The sequence below is a fragment of the Harpia harpyja genome, chromosome Z (genome assembly GCF_026419915.1).
Source record: "Harpia harpyja isolate bHarHar1 chromosome Z, bHarHar1 primary haplotype, whole genome shotgun sequence".
Classification (NCBI taxonomy): domain Eukaryota; kingdom Metazoa; phylum Chordata; class Aves; order Accipitriformes; family Accipitridae; genus Harpia; species Harpia harpyja.
This window is the reverse complement of record NC_068969.1, coordinates 78,848,383-78,866,163: the sequence shown is the minus strand read 5'-3', so window position 1 is coordinate 78,866,163 and position 17,781 is coordinate 78,848,383. Positions and strand designations below refer to the sequence as shown.

Here is a 17,781-nt window from a genome sequence, read left to right as displayed (position 1 = left end):
ATTACCTGGTTTACTGCACAGACTCTCCCCTCTCCATTCAGCTTTTATTTCTTCAGTCTGACTGAATAATAAACACTTCCTAACTATTCAAATATATAGCCATCTATACTTTTTTATAAAACACTATCAAAGATTTTTGGACATATGTAAGATTCAGTGATTTCACGGAACAATTCAACAGGTTTTGGGTCTATCTCTCACTTAGGTTACTGACAGAACAGGGTACTAAGCAGCATAAATCAGGCCCAAGCCACCTCAGACAGCAGTGTATGCCCTACTGTGTCTCAAGAGCTAAATGGAGAATATGAGGCCCAAAGTATCACACAGCATGTCGATAACGAACGAACCTGTCAAAAGTGAGATGCTCTTAGATGAAGCAGAAAGGATAGAATGGGAAGAGGAGATGGAATGCTGCATTTTGATTCATGCCATTGCCTCCGGTCACCTAGAGACAGACTGAAATACATCACTGTGAAAGGTCCTCCAGGTCCTTTTCACTGATCTTGGGATACTGCAGCTCCTGCAACAAGCAGACTTGGGAGCCCATCTTGGGCTCACTGTACTGAGCCGAAAGCCACATCACAAATACTTGTATGTGCCACTTGCAGAAAGTTACTATGGAGAAGTCATGCAGAGAAAACAAGCAGTCTACATGATCTATGGGATCTGACTGATCTTTACTTTGCATATACACGTAGGCAGCTGTGCTGATTTTGGCTGGGATGTAGTTAATTTTCTTCGTAGTAGCTGGTATGGTGCTATGTCTTGGATCTGTGACCAAAAGAGTGTTGATAATACAGGAACGTTTTCATTACTGCCGAGCAGTGCTCACACAGAGCCAAGGCCTTTCCTGCTTCTCACACCACCCCACCAGCAAGGAGGCTGCGGGTGGGTGCACAAGAAGTCAGGAGGGGACACAGCCAGGACAGCTGACCCCAACTGACCAGAGGGATATTCCACACCATATGACATAATGGTCAGTGTATAAAGCTGGGGGAAGAAGAAGGAAAGGAGGGACATTCGGAGTGGTGGCCTTTGTCTTCCCAAGTAAGCATTACGCGTGATGGAGCCCTGCTTTCCTGGAGATGGCTGAACACCTGCCTGCCGATGGGACGTGGTGAGCGAATTCCTTGTTTTGCTTTGCTTATACACACAGCTTTTGCTTTACCTGTCAAACTGTCTTTATCTCAGCCCCTTTATCAGGCGCTCACCGCTCGGTGACCCCTCAGCCCCACGCGGCCGCCCCCCCCCCCCCCCCGCCGCAGCCGCTCGGCAGCCAGTGCGCGTGCGCCGCCGGCCGCGCAAGCGCCTTCCCTGCTGCTGGGGGTAGCCGAGTCTGACGCTGGCGCCCGCGTCCGTTCTGTGCCGCGGAGCGGGTGGGAGGCGCCGCGGGAGCTGGCCGCGTCGCGGCGCGCGGCGCGGCGAGGTGAGAGCGCTCGGCGCGGAGCAGAGCGGCGGGAGGCGGCTGTGGTGCCCGCGGGGGCGGGCCTGGCGCCGAGGACGCGGCTGGCGCCGAGGCGGAGGTCGCAGGGCCGCTGGGTGCTGGGCTCCCGCCGCGCCTGGGCGGGCGCGGGGACCGAGCGGCGGCAGGGCGGTGGTGGGGGGCCGCCTCTCCCCCGCTGGGCCGCTCTTCGGGGTCTGCGGGGTGGGTGGGGGGGATCTGTCCGTGCGGGGCCGGGACGTGCCGTGCACGCAGCGGGGCGGGCGGGCGGGCGGGCGGCCCGCCCGCCCTCGGCGAGGCCTGCGGGGGATGTCACCGCGGCACGGTGTCAGGCCAGCAGCGAGATAACAACCCCAGTTGTGGGGTTTTCTGTTTATGTTGTTCTTTAAAACTGGTCATTTTGAGGAGCGGTGGAGTGCCGCACGTGTGAGACACAAGCGGTGGGCGTGTTCGCAGGTACTCTGGCTCTGCTGGTTTGGTAGGAACACCGGTTTGAATCAAGAATCCCTAATGACAAGCAAAAGGCAATAAAAACAGGAAACGTGATCTCAGTGCTCCTAGCGGTCATTTTCTGATATGTAGCTTAGCTTACCTTGTCATAATTGCTGGTATGGACCAGATCTGAAAGTGTAATGCCATGACAACCCCTCTCTGGTTCAGTTGCATTTAGCAGTGCTTGTCCCTAGCACTAGGATGCTGTATTGGGCTTGTGTGGTGAGGTTTTGGTAGTGGGGGGGCTACAGGGGTGGGTGCTGTGAGAAGCTGCTAGAAGCTTCCTCCATGTCAGATGGAGCCTTGGTGCCAGCTGGCTCCAAGACAGACCTGCTGCTGGCCAAGGCTGAGCCAGTCAGTGATGGTGGTAGCACCTCTGTGATAATGTATTAAAGAAGAGGGGAAAAAAACTGCTGCACAACAGCAGCTGGGAGAGAGGTGTGAGAATGTGAAAGAAACAGCCCTGCAGACACCAAGGTCCGTGAAGAAGGAGGGGGAGGAGGTGCTCCAGGCGCTGGAGCAGAGATTCCCATGCAGCCCGTGGGGAAGACCATGGTGAGGCAGGCTGTCCCCCTGCAGCCTGTGGAGGTCCACAGTAGAGCAGATATCCACCTGCAGCCTGTGGAGGACCCTATGCTGGAGCAAGTGGATGCCTGAAGGAGGCTGTGCCTCTTGGCAGGACTTGTGACCCCATGGAGAGGAGCCCACACTGGAGCAGGTTTTCTAGCAGGACTTGTGACCCTGTGGGGAACCCATGCTGGAGCAGTCTGTTCCTGAAGGACTGCACCCTGTGGAAAGGACCCATGCTGGAGCAGTTTGTGAAGAACTGCAGCCCATGGGAAGGACCCACCTTGGAGGAGTTTGTGGAGGCCTGTCTCCCATGGGAGGGACACCATGCTGGAGCAGGGGAAGAGCGTGACCGCAACCCTTGTTCCCTGTCCCCCGGCTCTGTTTGGGGGGACGAGGTAGAGAAGTTGGGAGTGAGTGAAGTTGACCCCAGGAGGAAGGGATGGGTGGGGGGAAGGTGTCTTTAGACTTGTTTTTATTTCTTATTACCCTAGTCTGATTTGGTTGGTAATAAATTAAATTCATTTTCCTGAGTTGAGTCTGGTTTGCCCATGATGGTAACTGGTGAGTGATCTCTCCCTGTTATCTCAACCCATGAGCCTTTCATTGTATTTTCTCCCCTTGTCCACTTGAGGAGGGGGAGTAATAGAGTGGCTTGGTGGGCACCTGGCAGCCAGCCAAGCTCAACCCACCACAGATGCTTATCATTCACATTGATTATGTTGGGAAAACAAGCAAGGGTCTGTTTCTTATACCTTGTCTCTTTTTTTATCTTATGGGGGGCAGGGGCGGCGGGTTGTTTGGGGTGGATGTTTTTTATCTGTGTGGTTCATGGTGGAGAGTGCCTCTTCAGCAATGAGAATAGGAAAAATACAGCTTAGGACAAATGAACAAAAAAAGATGTCATGAGAAGTGAGATGTAATTAGTTACAGCTTAACAAGGTAGCCTGCTGACATACATGGGTAAGTTTGGGGATGTTTAGTAGCCAGTGTATGCCTGCTGAGACAAGCTATTTTGGCAGGCTCCTTTGCAGTATGTTAGGAGAGGACTACTGTAAGAATCTGCAAGATAATTATTCCCTTTCATAGTATTCCTGTATTATTTTTTTATTTCTGGAAGCAGGGAAATGAGAATGAACTGCTCACCTGGATCTTGTTTTGGATGTGGATGGATGTGTTTCAGGGTGATGCTTCTTCCTTTACAAGGGTTCTATTTTGCATGACACTAAATTCTGTCAGCTGTAACATGGAAATAAATTACACAACGCTCTAAGCTGTTAATGTTAAGGAAGATTCTGCTAAGAGGTTTTTTGAGACAGAATGCTGTCCCAAATGTTGTAAGCTAGGCTAAAGCTTACTACTGTCAGTAGTTTTCAAGGCTGCTGTTGATAGGCTGTAGAGACCCTTGCCAGCTCTCATGAGCCTGGCCCTCCTTGTTTCTGTGGTAAAAGACAGTGAAAAATAGGAAACACTATTCTGCTGTTGCTTTTCCAATACTTGGGATTATTGTGTGGAAATTGTGCCATTCCTGGGAATGAAGGAAAGGGGCTGCAAGAAATACTGATGCTTATACCTATTTGTAGAAGGGGCTTGGCATATTGACAAGAGTAGGTGGTAACCATGGCTCCTAAAGGGAACAAAGCAGTTGTGCAGAATTTTTTTATTTTTTAAATTAATAGAAAGTGGTTTCCAAATTAAAGTAGCTACCTAAACTGAAGAAAGGAAAAACCCCTCACCTTCTTGTTTTATTTCTTTCTTTTCACAGCGTCTAAGTCTTGACCTAATCTTTACAGCTTTCATGCCTTCGGTGCCAAAAAGCAAGATGCTAGGTTAAGAAAAGGTTTGGGGGTTTTTTTTTTTGGTTTTTTTTTTTTCTTAACTCCAGATTTAGGTAGTGCTGACGTTCTGCTTTATAAATCATACCTGGAATTTTCTGCAATGATTTTGACTATCTTTTGGCTCTGCAGTTACTAACAGCAACAGCTGTGCTTCTCCTAAACATGTTCTTCTTACTGTCTTCGTGTCATTATATCATTGCTCTCAGAGTGCACAAATGATTGTATGATGTTTCCGTGGAGGTTATTTGCTATTGGGGAGGCTGGAAATGGTGCTTTGAGAAGTGGGGTGTAAATGAATAAATAGCATCATGGGGAGGTGTGCCCAGCTCAAGAATGCATTTAGCAATTCCTAAGCATTTTCTGATTGAAGTCTTGAACTGCTGAGTTTGGTTGACCTCCAAATGCCAACATGAATGTTACGTGAAAGCTTATCTCTTCAAAGCCTTCAAAGAACAGTACCCGCTACCCTTTGACTGGGTACTACTGCCTTAAAATTTTCCTTTTGGTGATTTTTAAATTTGCTAAATGTTGTCTGTGAATTTATTACCTCTTCTCGGGTGGATGAAATGTTGATGGTACTCTGACAACAGTGCTGGTAATCATCTTCTGTGGTCTGTTTCTTTGGGGGTGCAAAGTCAGCAGAGAGAAAGTAAGTGTTCCAAATAATGTATAGTGAGAAGAAAGACTTATTTTTGTATAGATGAATCACTATGAAGTCATATGCATAGATTAGGAGAACTATAAAATAGCATTTAACGTTTATGTTCTGCTAATGTGAAATAATAGCATTCAACAGCCTAATTACGAAGACATATTCTATTAAGTATGTATTTGAGGTAAAAAACATTCTTCTTTTTGTACCTATGCAAAGTCCATGTAGGAAATAGATAATAAAACAATGTGGTAAAAGTAAGCTTTATTCTCTTTTCTCTCTTCACAATACTTGACCCTTAAATGTTTTAGCCTGCCTGTATTTTATATCTTCTAACTCTTTTATGTAATTTCAAAAGAAAGAGAACCCTTCTTGCTTAGTATTAAGCATGTAAGCAAATCCCTGCCCACTCAGCAGACTCCTTTAGTATGGACAGAAGTGCTTTGTTGAACGATGATGGCATTGTGATGCTTGAACTTCTTCTTGTAGTTAAGGGTGATGAGATTGGATTTCTAGCTTGTCAGGTTTCCAATACTATGTGTTTTTAATGTGCTCTTCAAAAAAATGCCATTAGACTTGGATGCAGTGGATTCCTGTGTTTTTCGCAATGCCATTGTTGTGGTTTAACCCCAGCCAGCAACTAAGCACCACGCAGCCGCTCACTCGTTTCCCCCCCACCCAGTGGGATGGGGGGAGAAAATGAGGAAAAGAAGTAAAACTTGTGGGTTGAGATAAGAACAGTTTAATAGAACAGAAAAGAAGAAATTAATAATGATAACACTAATAAAATGACAGCATTAATAATAAAAGAATTGGAATATACAAATGATGCACAGTGCAATTGCTCACCACCCGCCGATCGATGTCCAGTTAGTCCCCGAGCGGCAATCCCCCTGCCCCCACTCCCCCCAGTTCCTATACTAGATGTGACATCACATGGTATGGAATACCCCGTTGGCCAGCTTGGGTCCGGTGCCCTGGCTGTGTCCTGTGCCAACTTCTTGTGCCCCTCCAGCTTTCTCGCTGGCTGGGCTTGAGAAGCTGAAAAATCCTTGACATTAGACTAAACACTACTGAGCAACAACTGAAAACATCAGTGTGTCATCAACATTCTTCTCATACTAACTCAAAACATAGCACTGTACCAGCTAATAGGGAGACAATTAACTCTATCCCAGCTGAAACCAGGACAGTCATGCAATTGCATTGCCATCTAAGCTTTGCAGCAGTGTGCAAGGTGGCATCTTTATTTTTCATTAATGTGGTTCCCAATTCTAAAGTTAGATCAGAAACTATGCAGGTATTTGTTCAACTGAGGTGCAGCTTTCTTCCTTCTTTCTACAGTGAGATTTTATTTCCTTGTGGTACCTTTGGTTGTAAATGGCTAGAGCTCAAAGAGTGGGATGAGAAAGGCCAGCAGCAGAGTACAGATCCTGAAGTTCAGGAAAGCACATTTAGACTTATTTGGGGGACGCTTTGATAGGACCCTATGAGGGGGAAGGAGATCAGGAAAGCTGGCAGAGCTACAAGCACAGCATAAGGTGCAAGAAAAGACCATCACAATACTTAGAAAACCAACTAGTTGTACTGGGAGACTAAACAGTGTGCTCCAGTGCAAAATTGGCAGCATACAGGAGGCAGAAACAGGAGCAGTCTACAGAGGTGCAGTTTAGAAACACTGCTTGGGCATACAGAGTTGGTGTTAGAAAAGCCAAAGCTCAGTGGGAATTGAAACTTGCAAGGGATGTCAAGGGCAACAAGAGGAGCTTCTACTGATGTATGAATAGTAAAATGTTGAACATAGAAAAGTAGGACATTTTCATGGTGCTAAGAGAGCTGGCCTATGCCCTTGTGAGGTTGCTCTCTGTTAATATTCAAAAGGTCATGGAGATCTGCAATGACTGCAGAAAGGCAAATGTTGACCCATTTTTGAAAAAGGCAAAAAGGTCAGCATGGAGTACAAGCAGCATGTCAACCTCACTTCAGTCTTTGGGAAGATCATTGGAGTGTGTCCTATTGGAGCACACTTCTGGGCATGAGAAAGAGGAGGAGGATCCAGTCAGCTACAAGCCAGTCAATATCACTTCAGTCCGTGGGAAGGTTGGGGAACATGTCCTTTTAGAAGCCATTTTTAAATGCAAGAACACAGTGTGACTAGGAGCAGTCGGCCTGGATTTACCAAGGGCAAATCATGTCTGCCTGACCAACCTCATTGCTTTCTATAATGAGGTTACTTGTGCTGTGAACAAGAGGAGGACAGTGCATATTGTATACTTTACCAAGACCTTTGACAGTCTTCCATTGCATCCCTGTCACCAAATTGGTGAAATATGTCCTGGGTAAGTGGACAGTATAGTCAGTGAAAAACTGTCTGGATGGTTGGGCTCAAAGGGTGGTGATAAGTGGTGCAAAGTCTGGTCAGACTGGCAAGGAATGGTGTCCCACAGGCATCAGTAGTGGGTGCAACACTGCATAGTGCCTTCATTAATGACTTGGATGATGGGTGCACTCAACAAATTTGTGGCCGACACCAAATTGCAGAGAGCGTTCCAAGCACTGGTAAGTAGGGTGCTCTTCAGGTGGACCTGGACAGTCTGGAGACATGGACTGACAGGAACCTCTTACAATTCAACATGGAGCAATGCAAGGTCTTGCAGCTGGAATGAAAGAATCCCATGGACCAATACAGGCAGGGGCTGACTATCTAGGAAGCAGGTTTACGGAAAAGGTTTATCGGGAGGTCCTAGTAGATACCAGGATGAATGTGAGTCAGGAGAGCTGGCTGTATTAGTAAGAATGTGACATCTGTGACCATGATTATTCCCCTCTGTGTGGCACTTGTGAGATAGCGTCTGGAGTGCTACAGCCAGAATTTGGGCTCCCCAGTACAAGAAGGACGCTGGAGCAAGTCCAGTAGGGGCCACCAGGATGATCAGGGGTTGGTAGCACAAAACGTAGAGGGGAGGCTAAGAAAGCTGTGCCTGTTCAGCTTGGAGAGGGGAAGGCAAAGGAGAGATGTTACTGCTGTTTGCAACTGTCTGGTAGGAGGATGCAGAAAAGATGGAACCAGGCTATTCTCAGAGCTGCACAGCAATAGAACGAGAGGCAGCAGGCACAAGCTGGCTATATATAAATAAAAACTATATTATATACAAATTAAAATTCCTATTAGGTATTAGGAAATATTTCTTTTTTTACCATGAGGATTGTTGAATATTGGAACAACTTACTGAGGGACACTCCATTCTTGGAGGTTTTCAGGGCTTAACTGGACCTGGCATAGAGCAAGCTGATATAATCAGACCAGTTTTGATGAGGGGATTGGACTAGATGACCTCTGGAGATCTTTGTTCCACCCTAAGCTCTGATTCAGTGATTCTTATTGGGAAGAGTAAACGTGGGTATGGATTTACCAAGGGAAAATTATGCCTGACCCACCTGATTGCCTTTACTAAAGGATAAAATAACTGGATTTGTAGACAAGGGGAGAGCAGTAGACGTCAATTACCTCACCTCGAGCAAGGCTTTCAACACTGTCTCCCACCATGATCTTGTGTCAATGGTAGGATGCTGGCCTGCTGGCAGGGCTTCCCTCTGGACAAGCTAGAGGAACAGGTTGGTGGGAGCCTTAGGAATTTCAATAATAACAAATGCTCTGTCTTGCACCAGCCCTTACAGCACAGGCTGGGGATGGGCTGGCTGGGGAGCAGTTCTGTGGAGATGTCCATGGGCCCTGGCAGGCAGTGTCCCAGGCAGTGTGAGCAGTGCACAGCCTGAGGAGCCAGGTTAGGGTGGGATTTACCCCCCTTTGCTCAGCACTCATTAGACCTTATACTGACACGTCCAGTTTTGGATCCCCCAGTACGGGAGGGACACTGACCAGCAGGAATGAATTCAGGAGAGACTGTGAAAACTAGGGCTTGAGCCCATGCCTTGTGAGGGGAGGCTGTGGGACTGGGGCTGGTTGAGCTAGGAGGAGGGACAGCTTCTGGGGTACCCAACAGCAGCCCTGGCACCAAAGGGAGGGGGATGAAGAAGACACAGCCAGGTTCTTCACAGCAGTCTGTGGCAAAAAAGCTCACGCTAGTCATGAAGAGAAAGGTTTTATCAACCAGGACAGCTCACTAAGGTGGTGCCTTCTCTGTTCTTGGAGGTTTTCAAGCCCTGATGGGACAAAGCCCTGAGCGACCTGGTCTGACCCCATGGCTGAACGTCCTTGGAACAGGAGGTTGAACTAGACACATCCTTAGGTCTCTGCCAGCCTTAGTTATCCATTAATCCTTTAAAATTTCCAGGCATTCCATATGCACATGCAAGTGCCTTTGCTGAGGGTGAATGCCAAGGACTGAAGAACTGTTTAGATGGTATTTAAATTCATTAAATTGTATTGATATTGCTGTTGCCTTGTAAATATCTTGTTGATGTTTAGTGGAGACTGATTGAAATTGAGGAATTGTTTCTGATGGAGGGGCAATAGACTTCTAGTCTACATGCAATAACTGGTTTGTGCTTCCTTTGAAAGTATCTACTGTGCTTCTAATGATCCTTTACTGTAGTTTCTCCTTTTAATATGAATGATAAAAATTACCCGGTGGCAGATAGCATAAAATTCCAATGTGTTTGTGTCAAAACTACCCGGGAAGGAGCCTTCCATCATTTTGCTGCTTGTTAGGTAGAACTGGAGGGGGTTGGTTTTGTGACTTGGTATATAGAAAGAGGTTGAATGCATCTAAATCCAATGGAGTTTAGACACGCTCAACAGATCTAGGTATGTCTGGAATTGTTTGCTGTAGTGATTATATTTATTTAGGAAAAAAAAAAAAGGCAAGATGTCAACTCTAGTGTAATATGTAGTCATTTATTATATGAACACCAATTGTCTGAAAATGCAATTCAATGTATTCTAAAACAATACAAACCCATACTGGCATAATTCTGAATGCAGTTAACAGGTTTTTTTTTTTAATCCTAGACTCTCAGAAATGTAATTCACAAGTATATGGGAATATTTTGCTGCTTAACTGCCAGGGATTTATATTCATTGAGGTGGTAACTACTAATTTTGAGTTTTCCTGCTATGAATAGTATTTGTTGTGGTACATGCTGCATTTGCATGTTTCTAGGGTTTAATTCTGTCTTTGTAAAAATAAGTGGCAAGATTCTGAACGCATCACACTGATAGCATATCTTGAAATTGGAGTACTGCGCATGTATATGTTTTCTCAGTGCTTCTTGCAACGCATTACACTTAGGTTTTCAGCAAGTGCTAGGTTTTTTATTTTTTTTTAAGGAAGCCGTCCCAAATGACTGGAGGTGTGTTTACAGTAAACTGAAATGTTTGAATATTTGCTGTTGGCCATCAGTTTCACTGGTGTGCAACAAGGTAACCTGAGTTCTGATTTCTCTCCAATTTAGATTCCTGTGTGCTTGTGGGTGCCTGCATATTTCAACTTACAGAGAAGGGTTTTTTTGTCAAGTGTTCCAGCCCCTAACTACAGTTACCATTTACAGTCTCACAGGTGGGTCTTTTATTTGTTTTACTTCTGGTTTTGCATGAAATAATTGAAAAATTTGTGGAGAATTTTGCGTTTTAAATCATGTTTTAGAAACTGAGAACACTCTCTTGAGCTGTCCTATTTTCAAGTAAATGAGATATACTTAAAATGCTCTCAAGGGTAAATGCTCACAGACTACACATATGCTGTGCCATATGGAACTGTATATTTGCTCCAGCTTTAAGAAATGTTGATCACCCATTCTTTGTGCAAGACCAATGAGTATTCAGCATTTCTTGGATTTAAGCCCATAAAGCAAGGTGATATGGTAGACTCAGGAGGGGGAAGAAAATGCTTTAATGCTTACATCTGCTGTTAAGTACAATGTAAATCTTGTGTGGTTTTGTCTGGCTAATAGCATGCTTTCTTTCCTAGTCCGAAGTATATTTTTTTCATCTCTGTTGCAGAGTGAGAGTTAGTGTCATAGGACAGAGCCAAAATGTTGGATGACATCAAGAAGCGGTTTGAATTTCCTAATGCATTTATTCAGTCACAGGTAATTTTTTTAAAAGCATTAAACAAATTTAATTGTCTGTGGAAGCCTTTGTTCCAAGGCCTGCTGCCTGACTGTAGAAAAGTGATAAGGAAGACTTTTGGGGGGTGTTTTCTTTATGCCAAAGGCAGAAAAAACATAGAAGAAGGGAGGTTGCAAACAAATGCTAATTGCCCTCTCTATGTAATCCAAACATTGGACATAATTGCTCATCACTGTAAAGTCTCTGCAGGAAGATCAGAAACTTTCCAGGACTGAACGGTGTAAGTGGGACCAAATGATTTTTAGTGACCCTGTGATCTCAAGAGAAGCCAGGAGTTACCAGAGGTCATGTGTGGGGTCAAAATACCTGACAGTACTTTATAGAACTGTATTTAGGACTGATCTGTTTTCTTTCTGTGTGATGAGAGCTGATGAACTACTGCAGTCTTGTTTGTGATCAAAGAATAACTGTATACAGCTCCACTGTGATCAGCAGACCAAGCCCCTTTATTTTCAGAGCCATGCATTGGCTCCTGATCGTGTTCACCTGAAACCTTCTCATGTGCATAAAGTGCTTATAGTGTTTTTAATGGACAGGAAGGAAGAAAGTAATAGGTTCTATTGAAAAAATACACCTTCCTTACTTTGGCCATCTCTTATTTCAGTATTAAAAACGTATCTCTTCAGCTGTAAGACCATTGCTAACTTCTGTGTTTTCTTCCTCTTCCTGTTTTCAATTCAGGATTAAATATGTAGCCATTTGTTTGATGGAATAAGTTGATGTGAATGCAGCCTGTGCAACCTGGTGTCTGTTGCCTTTTCAGTTCAGCTCAGTCTACCTTGGTTTATGATAATTAAGTTTGAAAGAGAGGTGCAGAAGTCCACTTGTGTTCAACTTGGCATTTAGGAGAGGAAGTCATGTCCCTGAAAGCTAGAGTTCATCTAAGGTCTAGCGAAGTGTCTTGTACTGCAGATGAGTTCACGTCATTACTAGCCTTGATGAGTAGGACTTGGCATCTTTGAACCAGTTCATTTTTCTTCAGTACAGAAGAATGTCCCCATGGTACAAATATTGCTGAAATGTCTTGGCTCATCATTACAGCTGCACATCATTAAGGACTACTGGTGTGCTTTGGCTGATTTTGTGCTGTGCTTTGGTTATTTTGCTAGTTTCCACTTATATTCTGTGACCCCTGAAAAGCATGCTGTAATCTTCAAACTGTCATCAGGCCAGGATTCAACTTCATGAGAGATGTCTTCACTTTCTGGGACCAACCAAGACATCTGCTCTGCAGAGCGTGTAATCTACACAGACAAGGATCAGCAAAGTGAGGAACTTGAGCATAGTTTTGTAGGTCAAAAGGTTTTACTGGTGAATCAAGTTCTTGGAATGCACATTTGGAATGCACATTTTTACTTTCCTGTATAGCTTACTGCAAAAACCACTTTCTATTCATATGCCCCTTTTCCAGTGTAATGAAAGTGTTTTAAGGATGTGGGTATGAATTAATTTCTGAAGTCCCTTATAAGTGGGGAACAATTAAAAATAATAGAATTCACTTGGTAAGTGCACTAAAAAAGATCTCTTCTGCCTCAGGATAACAGTAAAAAGTGGTATGCCACCATTATGGTGATTTTTGGCCCTAAAACATATTTCAGCTTCCATACCAGTAAGTTTGGTATTTCAAATCGTGATAAAATGATGCTGTATGCAACAGCAGTGTAAATACTTCCTAATGGAGAATTGAAAAATAACACTTGGTCCGCATGTGGTTTTTATTTCTTTTTCTCTTTTAGGCAGTGGGTCATCTGATTGCTGTAATATTGAAAGAAAATGTTTCTTCAGAGAAGATCAGACAGGCGTCTGACCAGGTCTGTGGCATTCTTTCATTTCTGTCTCCTCTCTCATCCATATGTGTTTACATTTTTCTATGGTTTCCCATTCCCCATTGTGTAATTTTAATAAATCCTAGAAGTTAAGTAAGGTAGGTAGCAATATGTGTCTGGGCGTACGGGTAGAAACGGTAGATCTCTGGGATCAGAAAAGCAGTTTTACTTCCGTCAGAAGTCTTAATGGCAGAAGTCTTAATGCTGCAGAATACCAACATCTAGCTATGCTCAGTTTGAGAGTTTTATTTGAGTTTGTTTACATTACAGCAAGTGAAGTGCCATATGGTGAGACACTGTCACTTGAGTAGGAAAGACTTTTACATCACTATAAAAATTTCAAAAAGTATGGCATTTCTCACACCTGTATTGGTGTTATATCTCGTATTAGTTAAGTAGAGCTTAGATACTTTGCCTTTTAGCTGAGTTAAGCTTGCTTAAGTGCAGGTCTGTCTTGTTAACTGAGAGGCATATGAAATGCTGTCACAGCAGCGTAGGAGGGGTGTTAGTTAGGATTTGCTCCTCTGTTTTTCTTCCCCAAAAGGTGCACAGAAATGAGCAGAAAATGATTGTGGATTTTTCTTCCCAGTCTGAAGTCTTAAAACCATCCCCCAAACTAGCAAACCCAAGCCTGAAAAATGCTGAGTTTTGATGTGAAGGAATGTTGGAGGTGTGTAGTTTCTCTAACAGAAGCTCCTCCAACAGTCCTAATCATAATCATGTTCCTCAATGACATTCTGTTTTGAGCTACAAGCTGACTCTTCCCATTTGCCGTCCCATGAAATACAGCAACACCTTCTAAAATGCTAAGAAGCACAAGATTGTGCCACTTGGATGTTACAGGCTCCCTTTATATTCAGGAGCATTTTGCAGTGTTCAGTTGTTTAAAAATGTTCCTTGTTTCTCCATTTGGAAGCTACAAAGTCAGCAAACTAAACTGTGAATGTAAATTTAGCATGAAAACAAGCAGCAGTTTTGATAGATACTGCCAAATCTCTGTGCTTACTAGCAAATGGAGAAAACTGAGGACTACATAGGGTGAGTAAAGATGACTTATCTCTGGATAGCCCTTTGTATGCCTGCCTCTAAGCTGTCTGCACTACACCTTGCTGTAGACATAGCTTGACATAGGAGTTCCTGAGTTGTCTCCAGTTACATCTTGATCTTTTTAAGGAAAGTGAAATTCACGATAGCCTACCTGCGTAGACACAGCTGAAAAATTCTTCTGTCTTACCCTTTTCTCAGAGACTCCTGTCCCTACTGAGGGCATAGGCAGTAGGGGGCAGGAAAGTGGGAGCTGTCCAGGGAAAGGCCCTTCTTGGGTGTAGAATCTGTACATCAGCTTCCTCTCCTGTGCTCTCTGAGACTTCAGGAGAAGCTGTTGAGCAGGTTTTTATTTAAAAGTGTGTTTGAGATTAATGAAGAGAAATTGGTGTCAGCTTTCTCATTGTTTGTGTCTCATGCTTTTGACTTCAGACTCCTGCTCTGAACTTGCTTTGGGAGAAGTGCTGCAGTGAGAATGCTGCCTTGCGAACAGCCTGCTCTGAGGGGTTGGTGGCACTTGTTGAAGAGAAACATGCTGAGCTCAACTATGTTCTTCATGGAGCTCTCAACCTAATTCCCTCAGCAAGGTAGTGTTTGGTTGTCTAATCTTGTGTCCTTTGTCAGCTGGTTCTCAGTCATTGTTTTTCCCTTGTAAATACAGAAGAAGAGGAGAGGTTCTGTAGATGACAGTATCTTCAAATAAGTTGTGGCATTAAGGACTGGCATTGCCCTGCCACTTTGCTGAAGGCTGTTGCTTTCATCTTGGCAGTGTAACAGCATGGGTCTGACTTAAGAAGTCATAGAGTATCCTATGCATGTAAGCTGAAACTGTTAGCGGTTCATACTAATGCTCTGAACTTTGAACTGTGGAACCTCAGAAATCAATGCGCTGCCTAGTTTTGTTGCCTTTATCATGGGGAAGGGGGAAGAAAACAGCAGCAACTTCCATTATGGGGGAGGGAAATAACTTCCTCATCAGTTTGTCCAAATAACTAGTTGCTCAGGTAGAGTCACCATAAGACTGTGTGTGGGGATTAGGAATGCTGGGTTTTGTTTCCTTGTCTACTGAGGAAGAAATCACTTTACCTACCTCTGCAGCTACGTCCTCTTATCTGCAGATATAATGCCTACATCTCACAATGGTGTTTTGAGCTAGACTGCCTGTGCAACATACCGAGAGAATGCAGTTGTGGGGGAAAACGACATAGTGCACAAAATTTGTAAATGGGAAGTCAAATGATGATTGGGAGGATGTTTCCATTCAAATCTACCAACCTTATAAAGTTCCTTGGGTTATCTTTTTCTCTCTTCTGATTTTGGCAGCTAACTGGATTTCTGCACTAAGCCTTCTTATTCTCTTGCTAGAGAATGCTAGAGTTGTTTTTAGCCAAGCCAGCTAATTGGTGCTACACCTGTGATGTATTATGCTGGTAGGCTTAGCATAGAGGTTGCAAGAACCATGCTATTCAAGACATGTTTTTCAGCCCTTCTTCCCATAATCAGTTTAAGGCTGAGGTTTCTCATGATCAGTCTGAGCCAAAGGTGAGTTTAGGTTTGAGTAAACTAGTGAAATGCTTAAGAAATCAGGTATTTTAAGGTTTCTGTCCTTGTGACTTGCTTGTTTACAGCTAGGATCTTGCTGTGATGATGCTGATTCTATGCTGAGTTTACAATAGGTGGTTATGGATCCCTAGGAAAGGTTTTGTAAATATATTTTTATAATGTGAATAATTTCTGCAAACTACTGTCCTCCAAATTACAAAATTTTACTAGTTCAGTTTGGGGTTACCTGAAGAATCTGCATTGTTAACAATGAAGTAGAAGCACCTGTGCTTAGACTATGAGAACCTGAGTCCTGTGGGGTAAGGTGGAGGGAAAGTTTCATTAGCTGTGGCTTGCACTCTAAGAAATGTGAAATTCCTGTTCAGCTAAGGTTTGTTACCATATCAGCAGTTTATAAGAAAATGAAATGTTAATACAATTTTGTACTTCAGAAAAATAAAAAGTGTAAAATGGGATATTTAGGATTGAGTTAACCTCAAAACCAAAATCAGAGTTATGTATTGAAAGGGCTTGGATCTGCCCCATTTCTATAACATTCATAGATTTTTTTTTTCGATGTGTGAAACCAATACACGTGACTGATTGATTGCTATAGTAAGTGCTGGCAAATTACCCGGGAACCTTTTATGTATTTTTGGCTTCTTTCCCCCCCCACCCCAAGCTGCCATGATTCAAACCACATCAACTATGGATTGCAAAGCAGGGTTTATATAGCCTGGCCACAGAAGTCCATGGGTTTAAAATGTCTGTAGTGTCAGGAGCTGATGAAACTGACAATTTTAGATTGGTTCATTTCAGTGCTGATGCTTTTTTTTTTTCCCTTGACTTTTAGAATTCTAGCCTGCTGTTCTTCATCCTGTTCCCTGCCAAAATTTTAATTCAGGTTTGCTCTGTGGCTTTGCACTGCTGTGTGCATAGTGTCTAAAATAAAGTAAATATGATATTAGCAGCCAGTGCCACCCAGCAGAAAGGCACTTGCAAGTGCTGAGCACCTTTCAGTGCTGAATGGAGTTAGGTGAATGTTTATTGGCAAAGACTGCTCATCTTGTGTTCTTGTTTCTCTTCCTTCTGTTACAATGAATTTAGCAGGGGCTTAGTGCACCTGGTGCATTTTATTTTGTCAGGTGTGTCAAATTCTGCATGCTAAGAAAGACATCTTGCTTTGTCGGAGGTGGATATCCAGTGCTTATCTGAGTTGACTTACGTGGTTCACACTATCTGCTCGTTATACAAATGGGAATCTATTCTTACCTCTCTGGTGCATCATTGTACCATGACTGTCTCTTAGACCCAGTGTCCATTTTTCTCTGATGACCCAAGAGTTTAAACTTCATGGAACATCATATTTATGTGTGTGTTTGTGTGTGCCTATATACAAAATACGTATACATGTGTAAATGAACATCATCCTCATTTAACACCTGAGCAAGCTGAGATACAGTAATACTACCAGTTTGGCATAGAGTGCAGTATGCTCCACAAACATCTTCCTAAATTATGAATGGATATACATACATTTAGACTTTTAAGCTATACCTAATCACAAAGAAATATCATGACTTGATATTTACACTTTAATGAAGATTCAAAAATTGCAAAGGCAAAGGATCATATGACTATAGAATCACAACCTAAAAACCCCTCATATCATTCATAAAAGAAAATGGGAACACACAGGCAAATACCACTTTTACCTGCCAGACCTTTACTATACTTAGCACTACCTGCAGACTCTTTTCCATAAGCTGGTATGACACACCAGGGAACATCTAGATTCCCACAGTGGATCTGCCCACCAATAAATGCTTAGTTTCATATTCCAGATACAGGCAAAGCAGTACTTTCTCTCTTCTGTGCCTTTCATACTTTTGCCAGCAGTGCTGGAAAACACTGACCCAAATCAAAACTGACAGAATATGCTTCTGTTTTCTTTCTTTCTTCCAAAAATGGACCAGTTATAAGATGTGCCTGTACTCTTTAAAATGACTGGCTGTTGTGACACCTGGCTCTTGAAACACGCCCAGCCTGTGTGTGTGAACTCCTGCCTTTTAACAGTGTTCATGTAAAGTCTCCCTGTTCTTTGATAGAAATTGCTTAAATTTGTTCAGACTTTTTGGTATTGTGGTGGGTTGACCCCGGCTGAATGCCAGGTGCCTACCAAAGCTGTTCTATCACTCCCTCTCCTCAGCTGGACAGGGGAGAGAAAATATAACAAAGGGCTTGTGGGTCAAGATAAGGACAGGAGAGATCACTCACCAATTACCGTC

The 17,781-nt window shown here is 43.6% G+C and overlaps 1 protein-coding gene across 2 annotated transcripts in view; it reads left to right on the top strand.

Annotated features, from left to right (window-relative positions):
• The first annotated feature begins 4,877 nt into the window (after window positions 1-4,877).
• Window positions 4,878-17,781, top strand: part of FOCAD (focadhesin) — a 138,035-nt gene continuing 125,131 nt past the window's right edge. Inside the window, exons 1-5 of one of the 2 annotated variants that reach the window (XM_052778443.1) lie at window positions 4,878-4,987; window positions 10,406-10,509; window positions 10,953-11,041; window positions 12,818-12,892; window positions 14,384-14,538. In XM_052778443.1, coding sequence (XP_052634403.1) covers window positions 10,985-11,041; window positions 12,818-12,892; window positions 14,384-14,538 — 287 coding nt within the window. In that variant the 5' untranslated portion in view covers window positions 4,878-4,987; window positions 10,406-10,509; window positions 10,953-10,984. Of the gene's footprint in view, window positions 4,994-10,405; window positions 10,510-10,952; window positions 11,042-12,817; window positions 12,893-14,383; window positions 14,539-17,781 lie in introns of both variants that reach the window. The other variant, XM_052778442.1, reaches the window with a different exon arrangement.